General features: G+C 37.5%; 2 protein-coding genes across 3 annotated transcripts; both read left to right on the top strand.

Moving 5' to 3' along the window:
* Positions 1-10,055: 10,055 nt before the first annotated feature.
* Positions 10,056-15,793, top strand: LOC115965741. Its single transcript, XM_031085036.1, has 5 exons — positions 10,056-10,368; positions 12,631-12,697; positions 13,005-13,406; positions 14,374-14,717; positions 15,060-15,793. The coding sequence occupies exons 1-5, from the start codon at positions 10,288-10,290 to the stop codon at positions 15,273-15,275; spliced, it is 1,110 nt and encodes a 369-aa protein (XP_030940896.1). The 5' UTR covers positions 10,056-10,287; the 3' UTR covers positions 15,276-15,793.
* Positions 15,794-22,568: 6,775 nt separating this feature from the next.
* Positions 22,569-26,159, top strand: LOC115962801 (LRR receptor-like serine/threonine-protein kinase GSO1). 2 transcript variants are annotated; one of them, XM_031081674.1, is made up of 2 exons: positions 23,214-23,440; positions 23,641-26,159. In XM_031081674.1, exons 1-2 carry the CDS (start codon positions 23,309-23,311, stop codon positions 25,948-25,950), a joined length of 2,442 nt encoding a protein of 813 aa, XP_030937534.1. In that variant the 5' UTR covers positions 23,214-23,308; the 3' UTR covers positions 25,951-26,159. The 2 variants fall into 2 exon arrangements, with proteins under 2 accessions (XP_030937533.1, XP_030937534.1); XM_031081673.1 differs by having other exon boundaries at positions 22,569-26,159.
* Positions 26,160-27,825: the final 1,666 nt, after the last annotated feature.

Raw genomic sequence — 27,825 nt, 5'->3', positions numbered from 1 at the left:
GGCTATGTTTGTTTGGAGTGATTTTAGGGAGGATGGAAAATGAAGGAGAGAAAAGTTGAGAGAAAATGATATTTTTGGTTGTTTGGTTGAGGGTAGAAAAGAGGAGAGATTTTGGTGGGACCCACCAGTTTTCTCTCCTCCCTCTCCAAAACACTATCTCTCCAAATTGAAGAGAAAATGGTAGTGAATGTTGGACAAAATTGCCCACATTTTCTTTTTTTTATTACTATTTTTTTTTTGGCAACCTCAACCTAGCGTAATAAATGTGGCTTGCCTACCATTTGGGTTTCACAGTTTCACTGGACGCTGATTTTTTTTTTTTTTTTTTTTTTTAATATGATGATGTGCATTCATGAATTCGTGATTCACCATAGTACCATACAGTGATTTTTTTTTTTGAACGTTTTTTCTTTTTAAATTTTTAAATTTATTTCTTATATTTTATCAAACATGAATTTTCATTTTTAATAAACTTTGGATGATTGCATTTTTTTTTGTTGTTGGTTGTTTGCCTTATTTTTTCTTAATTGAACATTATTTTTAATAAGGACATATAAGTAAATTTATACAAACTCCATTTTCTATCCTCCCATTTCTCTTTCCGACCAAATAAAAAAGTTTTTCATCCCTCCACTTTTCCACCCTTCCAACCAAACACAAATGAGGAAAACTAAAATCTTTTCTATCTTCCCACTTTTCCATCATCTTTCCATTTTCTATTCTCCCACTATTCCATCCTTCAAACCAAACAGACAATAAAGGGAAAGGCCAAAGAGGTAGAGACTTATGATTTATGATGCATTTGAGCTAAGGCAAAATATAGATACGGTAGAGATTCTTGGATGGATCTCACTCTGTTGTTGGAAGATTAATAGTAAAGTGAACACTTCTTGACTAACCACTACCTGTTATCAATTCTTGATTCATTTGTTTTAGTTTACTCTACATTTAAGTAAAGTGTTGAATCATTTGAGTTTTGCTTTCCTTCGTACCCCTACATCGAAGTCAATTATCATTTTTTTTTTGTTTTAATATATGTTGTAAAATTTATTATATCTTATAATTGTTGTCAATTTATATGATGAAGCCAATATAAAAAGTAGCATAATTGTACTAAGTGAAGCATATTTTCTTTGTCTTTTATGTCATTGCAGGTTTTGGTATGGACTATTGTGTTTAGCTTGTTTGCTATAAGGGCAAAGGACAATCATTTTTAAGAGCATTCGTATCAGCTCGTGCAAAAACTTCTGTCTATTTTAGCATAAGAACTTACTTTTTTTTTTTCTTTTTTTTTTACGTACTTGCTTTTCAAAACACCTCACATCAAATTATCTATTTTACACTATATTTCATTAAAATATAAATTAATAACAATTTTTGTAATATACAACTTAAATGTAGGAAGCATCTATGCTTTGATCTAAAGCATAGTGCAAAGGAATCAACTTAAGTTTATGTTGAATGAGTTCAAACTTCTAAGTATGATGATAACAATATAACATAAAATTGAAACCAACATGTATACTATTATGTAGTTTGGTGATCCTCTTAGTTTTGTAAATGACACCTCCCTATTCAGTATCTAAGATCTTTCCTTTTGGTCCTAAAGTTGAAATGGGCCATGAGATAGCATCTTCAATTTCCACTACACTTGGTCCTAGTTTGTTTGGCCAACAGTGGAATTTGTACGGATTATGCCCAGCGCAAAAATTTAACATGAGTTGGTATTCGGCCTTCACGAATTCAGGAGCTGTGTAGATGGACTGGGTTTAGACTTTTGGGCCAACATTACCAACATGGTTTAAAACATGAGCAGATTAAGAATTGAGAAAAAGGATTGGTTATCGGTTTTTTTTTTTTTTGTCTGAATGGAGTTTGACTATAGTTGCATTGGTGAAGTAATAATTAATTTAGTTAATATTTATTAATAATGCAAATAAATAAAATGGTAAAAAATAAAAAATAGAAGGATGCAAACCGTAATGAAAAGAGTTCTGTCACTTTGTAAATGACAGAAGATATGAGAATGCAATTTGTAGATCTATTTAGTATTGACTTTGTAAACAAAATGATGAGTGCTAATGTAAGTTCTTTAAGATTTTCAAATTTTAAGGCATTTGATTTGCTAAAATCTTATAGTTACTAAAAATTTTCTCGTGCATCGCATGGGTTAGCGACCAGTTTAGTTAATATTTATTTAATAATGTAAATAAATAACATGGTAAAAAATAAAAACCAACCTGAAGTTTGGGCTATTGATAAGTAACATTAAGATTTTTTATAAATATCTAATTTGTCCCTTAAGCATAATCGACACTTAACTTTGTTTTATTTTCCCCCAAAAACCAATTTTTTCAAACACAAGGGAGTGTTTGAATAGCAAATGATAGATGGTAATAGTTAGAGATGGAGAAAGAAGTAGAGGACTTGGAGGCCCAAGAAAATTTCCAAATGATGACAAGTGTTCTTTGAACTTAGGGGGCAGATTAGATAATTAAAAAAAAAAAAAAAATCTTAGTAGTGCCTTACATTAACTCAATCCTCAATGGTGACTTTTGTATTTTACCCTAAATATAATATTTTAAAAACAGACAAAGCTTAGCTATAAAATTAGTTGTAGCCTGTGGGTCCGAGAGTTCTGCAGTCCGGCCCAAACTCTATCTGGGCCCAGGGCCCGTGCCGAGGAGGTACCTTGCCGAAAACGAATGATCAGTGGCCGAGGTAGCAAGGGGAACGGCTGAGAACTTACCCTGTCCTCAGCATTCCATAGCTTCAACAGGAAGACCAACACCCTGGTGTAGGCAATCCCTGAACAGCCCCCTCAAGGGGATGTGAACGGAATGGGGCCCAAAGGGAAGCAGGGTGTGAACTCGGACCAAGGAAAGTGCGTCCCACCCCCTTTAGTAAATGCACCTGCCAATACCCAGAGCTGGTTAATGAGAAAAGACGTTTGGGCGGTGCAAACGTCGGTCCATGCAACTAATAGAAAGTTAGACGGGACGGTTGATGGGATGGATACAGAAGTAAGCTCCTGCCTGATCTACAAGTGGAGGGTCAGGATCAACCAAGACGGACTATATAATAAAAAGGAAGGTGTACCAATGAGGGGGTTGGGAAAAATGGCCAAAAACCAGAGCCTCCCAGCCCACCTCCAGGAGAAAGACTCCAGGGGTGTAGGAAAACTTAAACTGGTACGAACACCGCGAAAAACCCACCGCCTATCGATCAAGGCCTAGCCTTCCAAACCCACGCTCTACAAATGATGTTGTTAGGGGCCTTTTCACGTGCGAACCCGACACTGTTACGGTCCGCCACGAATCGCGTCCTTACAATTGGCGCCGTCTGTGGGAAGGCTTGTGTGTTGGTATAGGAAGTGGGTCAATAGAGTTTCTTCGTTATATCTAACCGTTGGTTATAGAGTTCTAGTACAAAGTTCTGTTACAGACTACGTTTCTTGATTAGGGGCTTGGTTGAGGAGCTAACTCCCTTAAAGCCAAGGTCCCCCGTAAAGAGCAAATAGGCACTTGGTAACGTTAACCGTATGGATAAACTCTAGGGGCTTGGCTGCGGAGCTAACTCCCCTAAAGCCAAGATCCCACACAAAGAGAAAACTAGGTTTTGGACAGAACCAAGGCATTGCATGGTCTACGGACTCAAGCCTCTGGGGAAACCAACTACCTGGATGTGGAAAACTAGGTTTTGGACAGAACCAAGGCATTGCATGGTCCACGGACTCAACTCTCGGAACGGAGCCTCTGGGGGAAACCAACTACCTGGATGTGGAAAACTAGGTTTTGGACAGAACCAAGGCATTGCATAGTCCTCGGACTCAAGCCTCTGGGGAAACCAACTACCTGGATGTGAAAAACTAGGTTTTGGACAGAACCAAGGCATTGCATAGTCCTCGGACTCAAGCCTCTGGGGAAACCAACTACCTGGATGTGGAAAACTAGGTTTTGGACAGAACCAAGGCATTGCATAGTCCTCGGACTCAAGCCTCTGGGGAAACCAACTACCTGGATGTGGAAAACTAGGTTTTGGACAGAACCAAGGCATTGCATGGTCCACCGGACTCAAGCCTCTGGGGAAACCAACTACTTGGACGAGGAAAACTAGGTTTTTGGACAGAACCAAGGCATTGCATGGTCCTCGGACTCAAGCCTATGGGGAAACCAACTACTTGGATGAGGAAAACCAGGCACTAAGCGAGTTTTAGCTATTATGCGTGACGTTAAAAATGGTGCTTATATCTTCGTAAGACGAAGGTTAGGAATAAATCTAAGGCCTTTGTGGGCGCAAGTAAATTAGGGTTCGGGGAACATGATGATGAATGTATTACATGCATAGCTATTTGTACATGTTAGAATAAATCAGCGCAGAGTTCATAAGCAAATAGTGCGCATCAACGAGGGCGGTTAACGATGCAATCAGAAGGAAAAAGGAAAAGCAAGATTTCATATATACATGTTCAAATGCTTGTAAACCATCAATAAATTAGGAAGTTTGTGAAAGGAAAAGAAACAAGTTAATCGTTCAAATAGAAACGAATACAAAAAGCCCAACGAGGGCTTCTACTTTTCTGCTTCTTTGTCGGTGACATTTTGGGAGATGGGAGCAGATTCAGCTTCGGTGCCTGGAAGGATGGTCCCTTCTGGGGAAGGCTGAACAGGACCAGCACTGGTACTCTGGGGAACCACAGCAAGGGAAGTGGCCTGTGGCGGCTCTGCAAGTATGGTGGGTTCCTCTGTATTAGGCACCTGAATGCCAACCACGGGCTCGGCAACCTCTTTAGGTGCCTCAGAATCCGTGTGCTGGGATATCACTGTCACATCCTGAAGTTCTCCTTCTTTGGGCGCCTTGCTAGAAGAACCGCTGGCCTGCAAGTCTTCCAACGGGGTGATCTCTTCCTCGGGTTGATCACGAGTAGCCGCGGGGCTGGTCGAAGTGGCCTCGCGGATGGCTGCCGGGTAGAATATGCTCTCCGCCTTCCACAAATCAGATGAGGCATCCACCCCAGCTCGCTTCAATGCTTCCTCCCAAACCTGGGAGTAATAAAACCTACACACACCAGGGATCTGCGCCTTAAGGGTGGCCTGGGTCTCGGCTACTCCCATGTTGTAACCATCGTCCTCGGCCGTATTCTTGGCAGCTTCTGCCTCATTCCTGGCAAACTCGGCCTCCTGCTTTGCCCTTACGGCTTCATCACGGGCATATTCTGCCACTCCTTTCTCATGCAGAGCCGTGGTCAGCTGCTTATTTAAATCCTCGATCAGAGTTCTGGCTATTTGCAGCTGATCCTCGGCTTCAATTGCGCGCTTGGTTTGGTCCTTGGCCTGTTTTTGGGCACTGGCAAGGCCCGCCGAGACGTTATCCCTCTCGCGAGTGGTCATTGTTAAGTCATCCTTGACTTTGGCAAGTTCCTTTTCAGAAGCTTCGAGAGTCTTTGAGGCCGTTATGCGCCTCTTGCGTTCGTTCTCGGCCACCTTACTCCTGTCATGCACTTCTTCCTCCATCCTATAGGTTGCCTGGAGAGCCTGTCAAGAAAGATGAACGTGTAGTGAGTGACAAACTGGTGACGAGAATTAGTAAAGTGTTAGGTTTCAAGAAATCTTACCATGCCCAAGTATCTCTTAGTACTGAGAAAAACCTCCTGCATCCTCATTCTCTTCAGCTCTTCCATGTCATTAGGGAGTAGCATGGTTCTCCCTAATGCATCTGCCACGTATCCACCCTCGCCGTCTCCAAGGTCCCTCAGAGAGGCAGTTTCCAGTAATGGACCCCCGTGAAGCATTGGGGCAGGAAGCCAGGCGCTCGGAAGGGATTGGGAATCAATTCCTTTTCCTTTGCCTTGAGAGGTTTGAACTGCGGGTCCTTTGCCTCTGCCTTGGGGTCCGGTCTTCGGTTGTTTTGTGGGCGGAGTCTCATCCTTCTCCTTAGGAGGTTGGGATTTTCCCTCGTCCACGATGTCCTTGCCCTTGGGGATCCTCTTTCTCTTGGAATCAGCACCTTCGGGTCGAGGAGACCGAGCTGGTTGGGAGGAGGTGGGAGGTTCATAGCGGGTGGATTGTGGTTGGGACTTGGTGGAGGATGACCTGGTTTGGATTGTAAGGGGCCGAGCTGGTGGAAGAGGAGCATTGGGTTGTGGTGCCTCCTGGCTATCCTTCCCTGGTTGGTCCTCGAGGAGTTGGAGAAGGGGGGTTAAAGGTATTCTTTTGACTCCCATCTCGGCTTGAGAAGAGGTGCCTATTAATGATAATTCCGCCTCGGACAAGGCTAGGTCACCAGGAGGGTCCTCGGATTGGTAGACTAAGTCAAATACCCCGAACCCTTCCTCCGGCTGATCTGGCTCACCTTCATCCTCTGCTGCTTGATGAGACAAAGAAGGGCCCGCCAAGGGGATGTTCTTGGGGACAGCTGGCTCCTGCGAAATCAAAAATCCCTTCTCTACCACGGTAATTTTTGGAAGCCAAGGACGGCGGGCACTAATCACGTGCTTCGCGTCCCCGAACGACTTCTGAACCGGAGGGTACCCTAGTATTTTGTGAGCTGCACGGACTTGGCCATCACTGTCATTCACAAAAACTGCCGCTTGTAAAACGGTTTCCAAGTCTGCCCGATTGACTAAATGAAAATGCCGTTTATAGGCGCGTTCATCTACAAAAGCAACAAACATATATGCGTAATTAGTTATCGAAGGAAGTTAGGTTAGAGTGGTTTAAAGGGTTATCCCTCTTCCATTCCTAATACCCCACCTGGTTCTCCTTCTACTACAGGGCATGGATCGCCATCATGCCACTCCCTAGAGACGATAAGAAAATCCTTGTTCAGTCCCTTGTTGGAATCAGGGAGGCACTGGATCAACCGAATCCTATCATCCCTCTACCTCATGTAGTAAGTCTTTCCTTTCAATTTTTGGAGGTTATAGCACCAGTTTACATCATGGTGGGTCAGTCTTAAACCCATCTTCTCGTTTAAAGCGTCCACACAACCCAAAATCCTAAGAACGTTGCCGGCGCACTGGGTAGGGGCTAAACGGAAATGCCTGAGGTAACCCCTTGTCACTGGTCCCATAGGGATTCTCATACCTCCCTCTACAAAGGCGAGGACGGGAATTACAACCGCGCCCGTCCCCCTCTTAATGTGCCATTCCCCCATCTTACAGTGTTCCAGCCTTACGTTGGGGGGAATCCTATAATCAACGATGAACTTATTCATCGCCTCTTCAGAATCGACCAACTTCCTCAATCTCAATTTAGCCGCCTTTGCCATTTACTAAAACAAACCTAACCCGCGACGGAAAAGAAAGGGAGCCAAAGAGAAATAAATCCAGAAAAGAAAAAACGTGAGTTAATAGAGATAGGGAACTTACATAAAAAGAGAATTACGCTTCGGATGGGCTATATGTGCTTGAGATAGACTTGAATTTGGGCGGAAGTTCGGATGAACCCTGGATACACGCACTAAAACTCTTAAGTATAGAACTGGAGAGACGGATCCATCTCCAAAAAATCTTTTATACTTTCTAGGGTAAACTGCACGCCCTTTTTCCCGCCCAAAGAGGCCAGGAGATCACCACAGTTCGATTTCCATCACACCGTTGAACGTGGGAAGCACCAAGCCGCCCGTATTTAATGAGGCCACGTTTCGCCTTCCAACGGCTCTAGGAACGTGCCTTGGGCAGGTGAAAAACCTCGGGAATCGCTAGATGACAAGGATTGATAGGCATTGGCAGATCCATGATGTCATCAAAACCCTCCTATCCGTCCGAGGGGACGGATAGCAGGATTTTGAAGGGCTATTGTGGGTCCGAGAGTTCTGCAGTCCGGCCCAAACTCTATCTGGGCCCAGGGCCCGTGCCGAGGAGGTACCTTGCCGAAGACGAATGATCAGTGGCCGAGGTAGCAAGGGGAACGGCTGAGAACTTACCCTGTCCTCGGCATTCCATAGCTTCAACAGGAAGACCAACACCCTGGTGTAGGCAATCCCCGAACAGCCCCCTCAAGGGGATGTGAACGGAATGGGGCCCAAAGGGAAGCAGGGTGTGAACTCGGACCAAGGAAAGTGCGTCCCACCCCCTTTAGTAAATGCACCTGCCAATACCCAAAGCTGGTTAATGAGAAAAGACGTTTGGGCGGTGCAAACGTCGGTCCATGCAACTAATAGAAAGTTAGACGGGACGGTTGATGGGATGGATACAGAAGTAAGCTCCTGCCTGACCTACAAGTGGAGGGTCAGGATCAACCAAGACGGACTATATAATAAAAAGGAAGGTGTACCAATGAGGGGGTTGGGAAAAATGGCCAAAAATCAGAGCCTCCCAGCCCACCTTCAGGAGAAAGACTCTAGGGGTGTAGGAAAACTTAAACTGGTACGAACACCGCGAAAAACCCACCGCCTATCGATCAAGGCCTAGCCTTCCAAACCCACGCTCTACAAATGATGTTGTTAGGGGCCTTTTCACGTGCGAACCCGACACTGTTACGGTCCGCCACGAATCGCGTCCTTACATAGCCTAAGGCAACAACCTTACTCAATATCTTTTTATTAGAGGTGAATTTTGACAAATCTACAATTAGATTACATCTTCTTCTTATATCCTCTATGCTTGCAAAATTTCTAAAAAATTAAAGATCAATAGTTATGTCATCAATAAATTGTTTAAATTGCAAGTTTTTGTAATTTAAAATTATGCATAAAATATAAACTTATAGATCATATAGTAAATAATATCCGATTAACACAAAATTTGATATGTGTATTGAGAGCGTAAAAAATGCAATTCAACTATTAGATTTTCAAAACATGTAGTGATATTTATTTTGTAGAGTAAGGTTGTAGCCTTAGGCTACAACTAATTTTGACTACAATCAATTTTGTAGCTGAACTTTGTCCTTTAAAAAATTTACATAAATAAATTAAAATGATAAAACTCATAGTTCAAAGCAACTTCTAATATTGTATGTGCATATAGAATATGAGCATGATTGAGCATGCATAAAATATGGGATAGGGCAGATTAGAGGTATTTTGCCACCCATAATTAGGTGATTTAGACATTGATGATATAGAGATGAACTAGAGGAGGAATGATAGGTGGGAGAGAAAGAAAGCAAGTTTTTTGGGATGGTAATCGATTATGTAAAAAAAAAAAAAAAAAAGGATTTGTATAAAAAAATTAAATTATATAAATTGAAAAAATATATATCCAACTACATACACACATTCCTGGTTGGGCTGGACAAGATGAGTCAAAACGAGCAAAACTTGTCCCAATCTCATGTTGTCGCCTTTTTGCGGTGGAAAAAACTTACGTAGGACAAAATGGGTGAGATGTATCCAACATAGTGGAGAATTTTGCCACCCTAATCATTATGGCAAAGTATATCACATGGATAACAAAAAATGGGTAAGTGCTACCCAAAAAAGGTCCTATCCTCAAAGTGGTCTCTTTCCCTCCAACAATTTTTGAAGATATCCAAGTTTACATAAATACACTCATACACAATAAATGACCCCAATTCATACCAACCCTAGGAAGGAACATTCACATCTCGCAGCTTCCCTAGAGCCTCCTTAATTGTTCTTCTACTCCACCTCAAAATTTCAAAGCGATCATTTTTAGTACTTATGGGGTGACAACATGTCATTTTTTATTAGTTTGGTCCCATCATCTAAGGGACTAAAAGTGGACTATTATCTGTGAATTAAATTTTAGATTAAAAGAAAATGGTGTATTAATGAATTTGGTAAAAAAGAAAAAATTTTGTAATTTAATTGACATCTTGTAATATTTTCAACAAAAACTTTTAAGGTTAAAATCTATGGTTTTAAAAATTAGATTGGATTTGTTGATTTAACTAGGAATCAAATCCTAAACATGTCCAATAAAATCCAAAAATCAGTTAAATTTTTCTGATTCTTTGACCGTATGGGTTTTAAAAACCATGCTAAAATCTCACCCCTCCCGTCGTGGTTATCAAAAATAAAAATAAATTGAAAAGAGTGATTGGCCGATAAATGGCCTATTTTTTTTGCTGATAATGACCTTAGTAATAGGACTAATTGTCCAAAAGAGAGCCGCTACTCTCTCTCTCTCTCTTAAAAAACTCCAAAACCAACAACTCACAATCCCTCATTTTTCCCACCATTTCCTTTCTTTCTCGAGAAAATTCCCATATGGGTACTCTTAAATATTCTCCAAATCAAATGGGTTTGCTTTAAAATTCATTGACATGGAGTGGTTGAGTCCGTGACAAACTCTTGTCCTGTTTGTTTTTGCTTTCAGACATGTCTGTAAAAGCTAGTTCTTCGTTTTCTGGTTTCGTTGCAACTGTTTCCTCTCCTTTTCAATCCACGAAAATTTCCCAGGTATGCTTCTACTTCAGTTTGGTTACTCTGTTTTCACTTCTTTTTTTTTTTTTTTTAACAAGTAAATTTGATGGGTCAAAGTTATGAGTGTGCATGCATCAGGGTTTTTCAGTAACTATGAATTTGATTCCCAGTGCTTATTTACACTGCCTATTGATGTTGCCAATGTTAGAAAATAAAATAAAATGGAGGGTCAGGTAGTTTCAATTAAGATTGGCAGTGTGGTCTAGTAGTGGCCATTGCGCAGAGATAGGATTGTTTGTAGAGCCCTATTGTTTTGTTCAACTCAAAATACAAAATGGGGGCAGATTAATCTTACTTGTTTTTCACTTTTGATTTGTTCTCTTTGAATAGGCATTTTTTGGTGATACATCAATGTGTAGCTGAATATACGTATCATTAGAACATTGTCTGTTGCAATTAGAGTACTTAACACTTTTCATGAGATTATAATTAGAGAAAAAAGTAAATAAAAGAGAAGGCAGTTTTAATAAGATTGTTGATTGCAAATGGATTTGTTTTATGGACCTTTGAATAATTGAATTTTGATGCCAAAATTCTGACAAATAAATGATTGAACTCACCATTTCCTAAAAGCTTACGCTTTTGGAAGAACTGATGAGTTATTATGATTTGTAATTTGTTTAGGTTACTTTGTGTTCGTCACAACATCGTGAGCATGGAGTAATCTACTTTTTAGATAAAATGCCATTAATTAAAAAAAAAAAAAGAAGGGGGTATTGGACCAAGTGGCTCCTGGGTTCAAACACTGTTTCCATTCTACCTCCCATTAAAAAAAGCTAAAAATCATGTGTAGGGGCCCATGTATTTAAGGGGAGTCGGGGCCCGCATGCAAGGGAGAATGTTAGAATAATTAATTAAATGGTTAAATTCATCCTTTTCTAACTTAAAGTTTTATGATTTTTTTTTTTTTGCTTGGTAAGTGCGGGGGATAGAACTCCTGAGTAAGTTACAAAGGAACCTGGATGCCACTTGGCTATAAGGCCATTGGCACTTAAAGTTTTATGATAAGTGGTAATTTATCATCATCAATGCCAACAAAATTTGAAACTGATGATAGAGCCTGCAGCTTTTTGATATCATGTTACATGCCTAAACTGGGAGAGTAAGTGTGCATAATCATTAATCATTTACAATACCAGAAGTACAAATATTACTTTTAATGTATTTACATGGATTCTGAACTCTAGGCATTATAACTTGTAAATGGGCCACTTTGCTGAACTTTGCCCCATATAGATGGCAGAGGGGAAATGTGGAGCCTGGCTTATCACTTAGTTCTATGTGCACTAATTCTACTCTATTCAAGCCAATGAGCTCAGCTCAACTGACACCTCCCCTTATAAGTATTAGGTGGAGGGTGAGGTGGGTTCAAGACCCATTAGGTGCGTTTGTAACTTACCAATAATACTAATTCTACTATGCTCAAAAGAACCTTGCCTTTAAAGAACTTTGTTCAATGGCTTGGTTTTTGTATTGGCTGTGTCACCTCCTAGTAGGTTGCATTCCTTCTTTCTTTTTCTTTTCCTCATTCTCTATTGTAATATTTTTTGTCCATAGTCTCATCCTTTTGGTAGAGGTCACATCTGTTGTTAGTTATTAAAAATAAGTAAATAGAGGTCCTAAATGATGTCACTGTATTTTCAACAACTGCTTTGCTTTGAAGAGATCTTTAAATAGCTATGCAAAGAAACTGGTGGTAGTATTTAATTAGCTATTTTTTTGGTGCTAAATAAATAAGAGTATATAGAAAGGAAAGAAAAGGCAAAATCTATGCGTAAATAATGTATGGCTAGGATGGCTACTGCGTAAATGCTAATAAATTTTTTTTACTAATGATTAGGAATACAAACTTACACCCAAGGCATGGCTTTTAGAAACTAGAGGATTCTGTTGCTGACCTAGTATTTTAAGTTCTTTTAAGGTACTTTTATAGTTTTATTGCCCTAAACATGAATGGGATGCATGGTATTACACCTAATTGTGCTTCTGCATGTCAGTAGCTTAATGTCAAGTATGAAGCCATACTAGAAATTGTGTTACATCCTTCTCTGTGGATTTTCGCATTATTATTTGAAAGGTTATTTTTATTTGAAGAAACTCAGTTATTGGAATTGCTATTTTTTTCTAATCTTATTTATGATTACCACCCCCCCCCCCCTCTCTCCCCTGGGTGGCAAGTAATTTTATTTAAAAAGTGCAAATTGGTCTTCCCTATAACTTTTTCACTTTGATGTTCAGTTGAGCTTATCACGAGGATATTTTGAGAGACAACAACATGGTTGTCAGCAATTAAGTTATGTTAAAGGTAACTTCCATATTTGTTTGATAGTTTTCAAAATTCTAAAATTTTCTTTAAGCTGCAAACTAGGTGGTGCACTCATTTCTCTTTGACCTAGCTGCAAACTATTCAAACTAGGAAGTCTAAATACAAATCACAATAACATGAAAGCTTTTGGACTCTGTTTTGAATATAGCTGCTAGGCCTTTCTTCATCTATCTAGATATTGAATGACTTGGTTGAGTATTTCTTGCCTAAAATATAAGAAGTTTACTTTGATTTGTTCTGTGAAAAGTTCCACATTGATAATTCAGGCTCTAAATATGTATTGTAGTCAAGTCATGCCAGTGCATAGCAAGAAAGCTGAATTTAAATGGAAGGTTCCTGAAGAGGCGAAGCATTCTTTGTGCTTTTTCTTCTGAAGAACAGACACAATACAGTGAGGTCAAACCAGATGCTTCAGAGCAAGAAAATAATCATCCTAATGCTGTAGAAGTCTCTCCCACAAGCAGTCCAAATATCCGTTTTGAGGGAACTAGTGGGAAGCCGGGTTTAATTTCATTTTATATCCGTCCTTATCAAAGGGAGAATGATATCGTCATATCAAACCCACAACAGAGCCCAAGCAACCTACTATGGTTTGTTGGTCCAGCCGTCCTTGTAGCCTCTTTCATTTTCCCATCACTTTATTTGCGCAGAATATTATCCACTATATTTGAGGACTCTTTGTTGACAGGTGACCCCACATTCTTATGTTGATCTTGTGAATTGCCTTATTTATTTTCAGTGAGAATCTTGAATTTTTAAAACATGCTTTTAACAAAATATCAAAATAAAACAAAAGATTGGACATTGGATAATGAAAGAACAGGCAAGGTGATTTCTCCTTCTTTATTTATTTATTTATTTGGTGGTGGTGGTGTGGGGGATGGTTTATATGTTTTTCTAGTCATTTTGCTTTAGCCTCTCAAAAAGAGAGAGAGAGAGAGGCTAAGACGGCCTTCCAAGTTCCAATCACCTACCCTAGACCTTACAAAACTGGGAGCATTGTGGATTGGATATAACCTTTTATATTCTTCCAGAATCTGTCTAGGTCTTGCGATGTATCACTGTATGTGCTGCCCTGTAATTTCAGATGTGTCACTGTAATAGGAGGTGAAATTTGATGCTGCTTTTAGAAATGGGGGGGGACAAAGGACAGGGCAATTACTGGTGGACACTAGGCAATTATTTAGGATGCTTTGGGTTTTATTGAGGAGTGTTTTAGTTGCTGAGGACTAGGTGGATATGATGGTGCTAAAGTTTCTAGAAAATATATGCACTGTTCGAGAAAGTGAACTTAAAAGCTTATTCAACAGGGATTTATGATTAATGGTATGGTGAAATTTCTTGAAAGAAAGGGCAATAATCAACAAGGACATGGATGGGAATAACATCAATGTGTTTGTGAGAGCCTAAAGGTAATACAGGACGTGGTTCAAAATGGAATGGATTGGTGGAACAATCTGTAGTTGGCTCAATTGGTCAGATTCAAATGCTAGAGTCTTACAATTTCTGAAATTCAAACTTGGCTTGTCCTTATGGATTGCATATTGATTTTTTGGCTTATACAAAACATCTATTTTTTAAATCCTTTTCTGTGAATTGGCTTAGGAGTTAAAATTGTTTCAGTCTCTAAGCTATTTTCTGTTCTCCATCTGCAGATTTCCTCATATTGTTCTTCACAGAAGCTCTTTTTTACTGTGGAGTTGCAGTATTTGTTCTTCTAATAGACCACTTAAGGAGGCCTATTGAGCCAGATTCTGCTACAGGCACTAACAGAACCCTGGTCACTCATTTAGGACAGCGTATATCTTCTGTAGCTGCCCTGGTGCTTAGTCTAATAATTCCTATGGTGACAATGGGTTTGGTTTGGCCTTGGACTGGTCCTGCCGCATCTGCAACTCTCGCTCCATACCTGGTTGGAATTGTTGTCCAATTTGCATTTGAGCAGTATGCAAGATATAAGAAGTCCCCTTCATGGTCTGTTATTCCAATTATCTTTCAGGTAAGGGCAATGCCACTCATTTCTGACCAAACTTGTTTTGGTGTTTCTTTCAGTATTGAAAATGGATAAAAGATAAAATCTGATCCACTCTGATATGCATGCTTTTTTCTCATTGTTTAACTGTTTGTGAGAGTTTTTATTTTTTAAGCTGCCTGGTTAGCAGCTTTCAGGTTAATGGTTTAAAACTTTTTTGTTTTGGCGTCTGAATCAGTCAAAAGACTTTAAAATTGTGTTCCTTCGAAAAACTTTAATAGTGATGTTAGGGATAGACCTGCGTGGAATCTTCATTTAAAGTAAAGAGGTCTTTAGCAAAAAAAGTAAAGAGGTCTTTATTCTTAACAGGTTTATAGATTGCACCAGCTGAATAGAGCAGCACAACTGGTGACAGCCTTGTCATTTACAGTGAGAGGAGCTGAAATGACCTCGCACAACTTAGCAATAAACAGCTCTTTGAGTACGCTGCTGAATGTCCTCCAATTCCTTGGGGTGATCTGCATATGGTCTCTCTCAAGCTTCCTGATGAGGTTTTTCCCTTCTACTGCCATGAGTGTGGAGTGAAGAATTTCAGAAAACGATTGGTAAAATTATCACCTCACCTAATAGAGAACAACACTGCAGTTAGTCTTGTTTCAGGTGATGTAATAAATCTGGAGGGGGACTCTTAGCTTAGTTATGTTCTGCTGGGAACTCAAAATGAAAAGGGTATTGAAGCAATTAACTCGTCTAAAGGAAATTAAAAGGTGATTGCACGAGATTGAGGCAAAAAAATCTAAATGCAGGAGAGTTGAGTTTGTGAGAATTGATATGCTCTATGTCTACATGTTCATCAAGCTCCACTGTTACTTGTATATAGAACATTTTAACTACAGATTGATCATATTCCTGACAAATGTGCATTTTTTAAGGTTATCTAGAACAGTAAAAACATGAGCAAGCCTGTTGAGCATTAAGCTCTTTCTGTCATCAACATGTTGCAAATTTTGTCTACCGGAGTACTTTGTTTATACTTTTGTACTCTTGTAATTTTTTTGTTGGACTAATGTGTTGAAAATGCAGGTTGCAATGTGCTTTAGATACCATTATTGTACTTTGCCACATATATGTTGAGCTTGCATGAGCAGGTGCTTCACATTTTTTGTTTTTCTCATGCATCTGGTTCTGCACTTTACAATCAAGGTTCTGGGTTTAAACCCAGGATATCTCCTTTTCTGAAAACACTCCTGCCTTTTGTGCTTTGCAAGTGGCCAAAATGAAAGAAGAATTACCCAAATCTCTTTTGCATTCAAATTCTGGTGGACTCTAATAAGTCTAGAGAGACAATTTTTCCGACGAAGTCTTGAGGTGCTAAGTTGTCAATGGTGAATAATAAAGCGGAGTCAATAGAAAGCCCGTGTGAAATAACAACTTGCCTGTTCAAGAAGCAATGAAAATGTTGTGGTATTAGTGTATTATTCTTAAACATATACTAGTTGCAAACCCACATGATGTGTGGGAATAAATAATTATTTTATAATTGTGGTATAAAATATAATTTGTTTTCTAAATTTTGTTCTCCCTAAAAATTAAACAATTTATAAAATTATTTCATCTTTCTAACTATACCAATGTATCTTTATATTATTTTGGGTTGCATTTGATTGATATTATTCCTTTATGAGGTGGTCCATATTATTTGAAATTATGTTATAGTGCACTATGTTTTTCTAATTTTTTTCTTGTGCAATTAAACTTTTTAAGTTTTGAATAAATCATTCGAATTCTTCATTCTCTTAAAGAAGATTATTATGATAATAAAAAATCATATTAAAATTGCAATTACTCAAATAATTGAAAGGCATATTCAAATACATATCCAAGACTTTTTATTTTTATTTTTATATAAATTCAAATTCTCACTTACAAAATAACTAAGTAATTCAAACAAAAATCAAACCAAAGCTATAAGAGGGAGAGAGATTACTTGTGATGGAAAACTAAAAAATGTAACTGTAAGGACACGATTTTCACGACCCAAGGATGGCGTTGGGCTCGCGTGTAGAGGGCCCAAACAATATGATTATAGAGAGTGGGTTTGGAAAGGCATGACATTGGGCGCTAGGCAATGGTTTGATCCAAGTTTTCATGGAGACCCATGCGTAGATGAATTTGGCCTGAAGGATCCTATCTTACATGGATGGGGTTTGAAAGGTCCATCTCCTCGGACTTAGTCCGAGCAGCGTCTCATCCTTCCCCCTTGGTAGCAGTGTCTGCCCCCCCTTCTTTTGGGCATCCCCCCTCCTTTTATATTGGTATTTTCTCCCGTTCCTCAGATACGTGTCAGTTTCTCCTTACTTGGGGTGATTACTCGTCTTATCAACCCTCACGTTGGAGTGGTTGGGAAAGAGCTGGATAGCAGGGTGTGAGTATAGGTTTGTCAGGCGATGGGCTCCACATTAAGGTGTTGGCAGCCTTTCCCCCTGTGCTGCTCCTGTGCTGAATCTGTCCTTTCCTTTGGGCGCTTTGCGAGATGTCGGGCATAGAGTCGTCCTCGGCCACATCCTTAGGCCTTTCAAGGAGTTTTTATTATGTGTCCCTGAAGATAGGGCTCCTCGGCCTGGGCTTTGGGCCCTTAATGTGAAGTGGGCCGGGATTCCAATTTTCAGGCCCCACAGTAACACTAAAACATATTAACCTAAAATAAAGTTTTAAAAAATATAATGATTCGTCAACCTAAAATAGAGTTGCAAGAAAGAATAAAAAATCGAGAGAGAGACAGAGAAACAAATTTATAAAAAATAAGATAAGAACAAAAAAAGGTAAAAATATAAGATATAGTAATAAATATCAAATTATTCAAGTCATGCTATATAATATAACAATGATATATTCTAATAAACTATTTTTATAATGTAATAAGATGACATCTATTAAATCAAAGAAAAAAAAATACCATCATAAAAATACAAAACTAAATCACATCAATCTAAAGTAAAGTTCTAAAATACATCAAAATTCATCAGCTTAAAATAAACTTTGAAAATAGCTTACGTTGATAATATGAGATTGAAATAATTCAATAACCTACAAAAGAATGTTAATTATTCAATAACTGAAAATATACTTGCATTTTTTTATAGTGTAATATGAGGCTAGCCATACCACATCAACCACATTATAGGATGTAAAGAATTAAAAATATATATAAAAAAGAAGGAAAATAATTATGAAACTCTTCAATTCACAATTATCAATAATACTTTGGAAAGGAACTCATAATCTCAACCAAAGAAAAAAAAAATGAAGACTTAGAAACTCATATGGTCTAGGCATATTTGATAACTCAAAAAGATATGCATCTCAAAATTTGGCACGGTCATGTTCAATTTAGGCCAAGTATATAGGTTCATTACTTCAGTTCAACAAATAACAATGATAACATAAACAACAATTGTAATTGACAATTAATAGTGGTATACTTAGGCTTTCCAAGCATTGGTAGTATACTTATTCCTTACTCCCATATCTATTATCAGATTTACTGAAATCACAAACATGAATTCTATGATGTGGCTTAATGCAAATGAGCTGCAAACAAATATTAATGATAAATACAAGAAGAAAAAAAAACTTTTGATACACTGAACCATGATCACAAAGGATTGGGAGTGGACCATGATTTCTCTAGCACAACAAATCCATGGGAGTCACATAATAGGAAATCAAGACCACCAAAAAATGAAAAAAAAAAAAAAAATTTGAGAGAGAGAAATAACATTTTTTGTGTGAGAAATCTATGCACAGAATTTGAGAGAGAATTGGAAATTTATAATAAGAAGATGAGAATAAGAATAGCCAAAATTAAAGGAAAATAAAGGAATAGAGGAAGAGAGATATTAAGGTAGTTAGTAGTGGGAAGATGAAAAGGTAAAAGGGAGGGGAAAAGGTTTGAGAATATGTAACAATAAGTTAAGAAAATTAATAAAAAGAAAAATAGTTAAGAGAGAGAGAGAGAGAGTTGGAAGTGAATGATGTGGCTACTGATGTGTCTTAATAGAAGCATAGTAATAATAAATATTACGCTTCAGTTTTTAGCTATATATATATAGAGAGAGAGAGAGAGAGAGAGAGAGAAATTTGCTATCCTATGATTGTATCCACCTACCTTGATACAGTATATGAGTCGGCCCACCAAAAAGTTGGTAAGGTTGATGTGAACATGATACCAGTGAAAAATGACAATGGACACCCAAGTGTAACCGAATGATGGAAATGACATTATGACACCAAAAAATGTCGGATGACAATGCAGTAACCTACCATAATAGAACATAAGTAGAAAGTTGCACCAAACGTGTTGTAATAAAGTTGATCATTCAAATCTTACTAAGACAAGGCTTTTCTACTTCCACTAGAGTCTATAAGAAATTAGATTTTGATTAGCAATATTGAAAATCAATGAACATTATGATATTATGCAATATGCATCATAAATCAGAAAGGCCTAATTTTTGTAGTTATAGACTGAAGTTATAAATAGCGAACACTAAACACATACAACCAATATGGGATAAACATCCCTATTTATTTATTTATTTTTTTATTATACTCAGCTCTCTCACAACATGCGGTGGATCTCACATATTGTGAGAGCATAAGTATATACAGTGACTATACAGCCGAAACATGAATATACCCTCTTCTAAAGTTCCGACTTCCGGCTTTAATTTGAAGTTGTTTTTTTTAATCCTAAAACTCTTTCGCAAATTGTCAAACATGACAGATTTTGTGAAAGAACTTCAAGGCTTTTAGGAACCTTAAAATTCAAAGTCTTTAAGGTAGTGCTCAAAGCACTACCACACGGGTGCAAAATCTTTAGCACCTCTCTCTCTCTCTCTCTCTTTTCTACGCATGTATACGAAATTGTTGGGCCTTAAGTGATAAAGATATGGGTGCAACTCTTTTGACCTTCTTGCCATAAAAATTCATTGCACTTTCCCTAAAATTTCATCTTGCAGATACCCTTCGTTGAATTTGAATGCCAATAGCAGAATCAAAAGGGGGCTGGGGATTTAGTGCACTCCTCTCTCATTACGTTACTCCCATTGCATTAAGCTTTTTCGATCCTATACTCAACATATTTAACATGCAGCCATACCATATATATATATATATATATATATATATATATATATATATATTAGTAACATTGAAAATAATAATTGATTAATTTTTTAAAATTTTAGATGACTTTGATTGCATCCTTGTCATATCTTTAAAAAATATGTATTTTTCATTTCAGATATATTTTCCAATTAATTGGTGAAATCTCTTTTCCTCTAACAATATACTTGTGACCAAAACACTCTTACACAGACACAAAAAAAAAATCATTAATGTTTTAATTTGATAGTAAAATCTTATCATGTCAATAAATAAAAAAAGATACATTATTCGATTCTTTGATTATTGTTGGTATCTTAATTCAATGGTAAATAGTAATTATCATAAACTAGAATACTAGATACTGTAAATTCAAATTTTATCATATCAACAAAAAAAAAAAAAAAATTACATTATTCAATTCTTCGAGAACCATTCCTGCTTTTTCCATACTAGAGTACACTCCAAATTTAAGATTTGTAAATATGAATACTCTAATTAGAGGTGATGAAAAACTAGAAGTGGTTGTGTAAAAATGGAGAAGCTTTATTAAATCCTTTTCTGATATTTGGTCGTAGTGATCTGGCTCCCAATAGGCACTGAAAATATTTGGCTACTAAGACTAGAAAAACCTATAACTAAAGAGCACCTTGGTCAACATCTTATATAAATAAAAGAATGATGTAAACTCTATCATATGAAAAGGCAGATTAGCATGATTAGTCAACAACTGATGCAAACAATTAGAGTATGAAAGCATTGAAAAGGCTGATTAACATAAGAAAGAAATAGTGGTTAGTGGTTGAGACTAAATAATACTAATACTATCTGACTTGACCATTCCCTTTTCAACAAAGTTTGATATATCATATAATATCTTCACTTAGGTAATGCCATTGCCTGTTTTCTCTGCCTAAGGGGTCCTCAATTAATAAATAAATTATTGTTTTACCATACAGACAAAGGATTCACTGAATTTAAGTAAAACAATTACTGAAAATATAGTTTTCCTTCATTCTATATTGGTATTGATTCTATTTTATCAAAAAGTGTGTATTTAATAGTATTTATTACCAGATAATATAACTTTTTGGGGACCCTTTTCCTTTTAATTGAAAGATAAATAAAAGCAGAATATAATTAGTTTCTTATTATCGATGTGTTCAATAATTTACCTTCTCCTTTGGCTGTATGTCTTTGTTAACCATCTTCGAGATTCCTTTTAAATTCCAGAGTAGGTAATGTTCAGACTTTCAATTAGGTAGAAAATGGAAAAAGTTCCTGTGGAATGATCCATTTGACTTATGGAATATTGTGTTTGCATGGCTTTATGATTTTGTAAGATGATTTATTAATGTTTGTTCTTGGATATGACCAAAAAGAAAGGAATCTTTCTTGCTACATGGCTTTCATTATCTGCAGTAGCTGTGAGTAGAATATGAAGAGAATGTAATATATATGTTTATTTAACAAACCCAATTTTATGGCATGGAGAAAAATAGGACGTGGACATATCCTGAGCATGAAGATTTGTACACATGAAGATGTTTCTGAACTACATATTGCGTGTGGAAAGTAAATAGTAAGCACTTGGGTAACAAATGGTCCAGATAGAACATACTTTGTTTCCTTGTCTGAATGTTGATGGGACACACCTAGTTGTGCTCTCATTCATATTGGTTCCCTCTCTGCTTAAATCCTAAGAAACTAAGCAAAGTTGAAGATAGAAAACTAGAGGTGAAAGCAAAGAGGACAAAATTATGAGTCATAGAAAATTAAAATGAGGTGAAGCTCTTTGTCCTCTTTTGTTTGGTTGTTTTTTCAGCAGGTATCCATTCACTAAAACTAGGCTCTCTCACTGTCTTTCAGAGCTAAATTTAATTAGGCTTATAGGGCTAATGCTGTATTTTTTTTTTGATGTGTTACACCAACCTCACATGCTCTTGTATCTATCTGTATATGAACATGATTGATGCAGCTGGTATCAATTGTCATGTGAAATTGAGCACTGTGGTTGTTTTGTTTTGCTGTTTTCTTCTTGTATTTAATCTGGAATTAGGTATAGTTTAGGTTAAGAGTGAGGAGATTTTATGTTTGGAACAGTCTATTATCTCATTAGATTGAGATGGAATTTTGCAAAGCTGGAGACACGCAAAAGGAATAAAATAAATACATAAAGAAAAAAAGGCCTAAATCAGATTCATTGATTGTATTCTTTTATTTTTTGATTTGATGTTTTAATACTCACCATTGGATAGCCGAATAAACTTTGTCAAGGAATTGTTTAGCAAAGCTAAAAATGTAGGGTGACCAATTATCAACTTAAGCATCCTAGTATTTCAGTAACATGATGGGTTTATACCTATTTGGTTGACAATCCATGAGGTTATTTTGACCACTTCTCTTACATAGTAAAACAAAATCTTTTTTGGAATAATTCTAATAGATTCTAAAACAAAATTTTATGTGAAACATAATAGGGAATCTTTCTTCTTTTTTATTTTTCATTTATAATTTTTACAGCTACAGAAAATCTTTTGTTCTATGGTGGAAATCCATTCTAAACTTCACAGCAAGTAGAGCCTAGAGAAAAAGAAAAAGAAAAAAGAAAAGAAAAGAGAGAGACCAAATTATATGTTTCACTTCAGCACAAGTGGTCTCTCTTAACTTTTTGTTCCTTCAGCATGCCCATCAAAATCTTATCAATGCACTTGCTCATCTCACAAGCTACTAAGACATGAGAGAATAATGCATAATTGCTTTGAGCAGACAAATGAGAAAAAAACTGCCATATACACCTTTTATTAGAACTGAAAGGTGGAGGGGAAAAAAAAGGGACAGCTCCTGCCTTTAGTGAAAATTTTGAGGCTAAAGCTTAATAACTTTATGGTTATTAGCTTCCTTTACAAACTGATTAGGTAGGCCTACTTCGATAAAACTATTTAATCCCCTTAGCTTCCATCATCCCTAGCAGTTAAAACCTGTCTTATCTCTGATTCAAATTCTCTCCTTACGAGTTTCTATTCCATCCATTCCTGCTTTTTCTGCTGATTCTGTTAAACTTGAGGTTCTCTTGTTATTTTTGCCTTACCTTTCTAAATAGGATTAAGCTCCCTGAGTAATAGCATTGAATCTTTAGTAAGGTATCTGATTCTTGAATTGCAAATCAATCTTGGCCATATGCTTTGATATGGACAGCATTCAAATGTCTCACTTGAGGCTGCTTTTTGTAGTATTTAGCAGTTTTCTTGCTGCTACTATTGGAGATGATTCAACAGATTCTTATTGGCTGCTGAGAGTTAAATCAGAACTCACTGATCCCGCGGGAGTTCTTGAGAACTGGTCTGCCAAAGTTCACATATGCAGCTGGAATGGACTGACATGTTCAGATGATCAGGCTCATATTCTGGGCTTGAATCTATCTGGTTCAGGACTATCAGGCTCACTCTCACATGAGTTTGGGCACCTCACTTCACTTGAAATACTTGATTTGTCCTCAAATTCCCTCACTGGCTCGATACCTCCAGAGCTCGGACAGCTTCAAAATCTACAGATACTGCTCCTCTTTACAAATTACCTCTCTGGTAAGATTCCTGCAGAGATTGGTCTACTGAAGAAGTTGCAAGTTCTTAAAATAGGAAATAACTTGTTGACAGGTGAAATTACACCAACTATTGGTAACTTGACTGAGTTGAGAGTATTGGCTCTTGCTTATAGCCAATTTAATGGAAGCATTCCAATTGGGATTGGTAATTTGAAGCATCTGATATTTCTTGATTTGCAGAATAACAGTCTCAGTGGCCTTATACCAGAAGAGATTCATGGCTGTGAAGAACTCGAAAACTTTGCAGCCTCGAACAACCAGCTCCAAGGGGATATCCCCTCGTCAATGGGATTGCTTAAATCACTGAAAATTCTTAACCTGGCTAACAACAGCCTTTCTGGATCAATTCCTGTTGCATTAAGCCGTCTCTCCAATCTGACGTACTTGAATTTGCTTGGGAATGAATTAAGTGGTGAAATTCCTTCAGAGCTTAACCAGTTGGTTCAGCTTGAGACGCTTGACTTATCAGAAAACAATCTCTCAGGAGCCATAAGCCTTCTCAATAGCCAGTTAAAGAATCTTGAATCCCTTGTTCTTTCTAACAATGCTTTGACAGGTAGCATTCCAGGCAACTTCTGCCTAAGAAATTCAAATTTGCAACAACTTCTTCTGGCTCGAAATAAGCTCTCGGGCAAATTCCCTTTGGAGCTACTCAACTGTTCCTCACTCCAACAATTAGACCTTTCTGATAACAGGTTTGAAGGAGAACTTCCATCACTCCTGGACAAACTACAGAACCTGAAAGATCTCGCACTCAATAATAACAGCTTCATCGGTGCTCTACCTCGTGAAATAGGAAACATGAGTAATTTGGAAAATCTTTTTCTGTTTCACAACTTAATCACAGGTGAAATTCCAATGGAGATTGGGAAGCTACAGATGTTGAGTGTCATTTCCCTCTATGAAAATCAGATGTCAGGACAAATACCTATAGAGTTAACAAACTGCACAAACTTGACAGCAATTGATTTCTTTGGAAACCATTTTACAGGGTCCATTCCAGCAACAAGTGGGAGGCTTAAGAATCTATTTCGGCTTCATCTGAGGCAGAATTACCTGTCAGGTCCAATACCACCAAGCTTGGGTTACTGCAAAAGGCTTCAGTTTTTGGCCTTAGCAGATAACAAGCTCTCTGGATCATTGCCACCCACATTCAGGTTCCTTTCAGAATTGAGCCTCGTTACTCTTTATAACAACTCCTTTGAAGGACCTCTTCCCACTTCTCTCTTTCTTCTCAAAAGCCTCAAAATCATAAATTTCTCTCACAACAGGTTTAATGGAACTATCTTTCCACTCTCTGGTTCAAATGCTTTGACTGTATTAGACTTAACAAACAACAGCTTCTCAGGTCCCATTCCCACTACACTAGCCATGTCAAGAAATCTAAGCCGTATCCGCCTTGCACAAAATCATTTCATTGGAAACATTTCTTCCATATTTGGCCATCTCACAGAGCTCAAGTTTCTTGATCTATCATTCAACGATCTCTCAGCAGGACTGCCACCTGAACTCTCAAACTGTAGAAAACTTGAACACCTATTACTTAACAATAACCAGTTCACAGGCACAATGCCTCCATGGTTAGGAAGCTTACAAGAACTTGGTGAGTTAGACCTTTCATCCAATCAGTTCTATGGAACAGTGCCTGCAGAGCTTGGAAACTGTTCAAGATTACTAAAACTTTCTTTCCAGAGCAACAATCTCTCGGGAGAGATCCCACCGGAGATTGGAAATCTAACTTCTCTTAATGTCCTTGCACTGCAAAGAAACAAAATTTCGGGCTCCATTCCTTCAACAATCCAACAGTGTAAGAAGCTCTATGAACTGAGGTTCTCAGAAAACTTCTTGACAGGTTCAATACCATCTGAGCTAGGAAGCCTCACTGAGTTACAAGTGATCTTGGATTTGAGTAAAAATCACTTCATCGGGGAAATCCCATCTTCTCTTGGAAACCTTGTTAAGTTAGAGAGACTTAACCTCTCTTCTAATCAACTCCAAGGAGAAATACCCTCATCACTTGGTGAACTGACCAGCCTCCACATGCTAAACCTGTCAAATAATCATCTCCAAGGCCAACTACCTTCAACCTTTTCTGGTTTCCCACTCAGCTCTTTCTTGGGTAATGATAGGCTATGTGGTCCACCACTATTATCATGCTCAGAATCCGTGAGGCAGCGAAAAAAAGAGCTATCCAATTCTGAAGTGGTGGGAATTATAGTGGTCATTGTCTTTATCTCTACAGTGATATGCTTTGTGATGCTTTACATCATGTTGAGAATCTGGTGCAAGTGGAGAGAAGTTTCAATTTCAAGTGCAGATAGTGGTGGAACTGAGAAAAAGAGAGAGGAAGGGAAATGGGTCTATGGAGATGAGAAGAGAAGGGGTGAGTACTGGAAAGTTAACTCCTTGTCTCCAGTCTCTTCACAAGATAAGCGAACTTCTGGAATAGCATGCATATTCCAACTCAAAATGGACTCAGAAGCAATGTAAAGTGCTTTTGTTCTAAAGTTATGTAGTTATTTTATTTCTTTGTTCTATTTTCTATGTTCTTGGTTATGCATTATTTTCTCTTGTGATTTCTTATCACTCTTTGTTTCTAGAAGTGGATGTGTTATATATAAGGCTCTATACTGCAATCTCAAACTGTGAAGCACTGTAGGGTTCTGACTTTTTGAGTTTATAGATGTACCTGTTAAAGAAAACATGCACTTGCGTTGAATCTATTTTTTTTGTGTTTTCTAAAGATCCATTTTTTTTCATGGCCTTATGTGAAATCACTTATAGAGTCTGTTTGGAATTGAGCTAAGATCTGCCTAGCTAGTATTAAAATAATGGCCAAAGCTTGATTTCCTTCCGTAAAAGGAATGTGCCAAGACATGCAATGCAGCCAAAAGCGTTTTAATGATGTACTTGGCTCTGGATAGAGGCATGCACATAAAAATAAATAGAAGGCCGCAGAAATTTCCATAACTATTGGCTTGGTTCATGGTAAACATGGCGTTAAAGATAAGTCCAAGTGAAAATTTAAATTGATATAGAGTTCGTTTGAACAAGTTTTCAAGTTTTGGTCTTAAAACGTACGTTTGCCCAACTCAAACACCCAAATAAATGGGCTCATAATAACAACTTACACGTACCATTTAAAAAAAAAAAAAAAAAAAAAATTGATTGGAAGATTTGAATCCTAGTTCTTTTCATTAGAAACGCCAAAAAGTATTAATTGAGTTACAAAACTCTTTAAAATTCATAGTTACACATACCAACTTAACAAGTTATGAAAATTTGCTTTTTTAACATTGCTCAATTAACATAACCACCGTTTATTCAACTCCGATCTAAAGGACTCCTTTTTACGTACACAAGGCCAAGTCTAAATCTAATGGCCAAAAACAGCTACAAAACTCTTAAAAATACACAATTACACATGCCATCTTAACAAATTATGGAAATTTACTTTTTTTAACATTGCTCAATTGATATAAGCACTGTTTATTCAGCTCTAATCTAAAGGACACATTTTTACGTACATAAGGCCAAGTCTAAATCTAATGGCCAGAAACATCTGATGATTCTGATTGGTTATATTTCTTAGAACCAGACGACAAATTTTTGCCTATTATTGCACTAAAAAGCGAAAACCTCAACCGATCATATGGTTCTCAGAATCTTGGTAACTAGTATGAAATTAAGCATCATATATACTCAGAACCTTGGATTCCAAGGAACATTAAGTTTCTTTGTCGCATTCGTATCAAATTCCTGATAACATAACATTCTTGCATATAATTGATTATATAGCATATCATTCTTGAAAATAATTACATCATTGATCCCGGATTTTTCAAAGATACATGTGCATTTCATGTACAAAAACTCCGACATTCCCACTAGGTGGATTCTTGTATCATCACAATTCAAAATGGTAATCACCTCCCAAGAAAAATGAGAATGTGACATTTCCAAAGATGTGATGTTTAATTAGCGGATAAAAAATTGGGATTGAAGTAGAAGTGTTAATTTGGGTGAAGGTCCTTGTTATAGTATGGACTATGGACCTTAATTAGGCCCAGATTTGCTTTAGGGAGTTTACCTAACCTAGAGTATCCACAGCAGTATAGTTAAAAATTTAGTTATTTAGTTCTACCAAAAGTTACTTTATCTATTTTACCTACACACATGCTGCAGAAATTGATTAATTTTAGCTTTCAACACAATAAAATAATATAAACATCACAATAAAATAAGATAACCACTTCAATAAAATAATATATCCCACTACCCAAAAAAAACATCCACAGCACCAACCACAACCACCTCTACCATCAACCACCTCTACCATCAACCACAACCACACCCACAACCACC

The sequence above is a fragment of the Quercus lobata genome, chromosome 10 (genome assembly GCF_001633185.2).
Source record: "Quercus lobata isolate SW786 chromosome 10, ValleyOak3.0 Primary Assembly, whole genome shotgun sequence".
Classification (NCBI taxonomy): domain Eukaryota; kingdom Viridiplantae; phylum Streptophyta; class Magnoliopsida; order Fagales; family Fagaceae; genus Quercus; species Quercus lobata.
Note: the sequence above shows the minus strand (reverse complement) of the source record. Positions and strands in the feature narration are given on the sequence as shown.

What these genes read in the sequence shown, in the direction of transcription:
- LOC115965741 (XM_031085036.1), top strand. Translation starts at nt 10,288, where the DNA reads ATGTCTGTAAAAGCTAGTTCTTCGTTTTCTGGTTTCGTTGCAACTGTT. An exon ending in TGAGGACTCTTTGTTGACAG is followed by an intron (nt 13,407 to 14,373) that starts GTGACCCCACAT and finishes CTCCATCTGCAG; the next exon opens with ATTTCCTCATATTGTTCTTC. An exon ending in TTATTCCAATTATCTTTCAG is followed by an intron (nt 14,718 to 15,059) that starts GTAAGGGCAATG and finishes TATTCTTAACAG; the next exon opens with GTTTATAGATTGCACCAGCT.
- LOC115962801 (XM_031081673.1), top strand. Translation starts at nt 23,047, where the DNA reads ATGGACAGCATTCAAATGTCTCACTTGAGGCTGCTTTTTGTAGTATTT.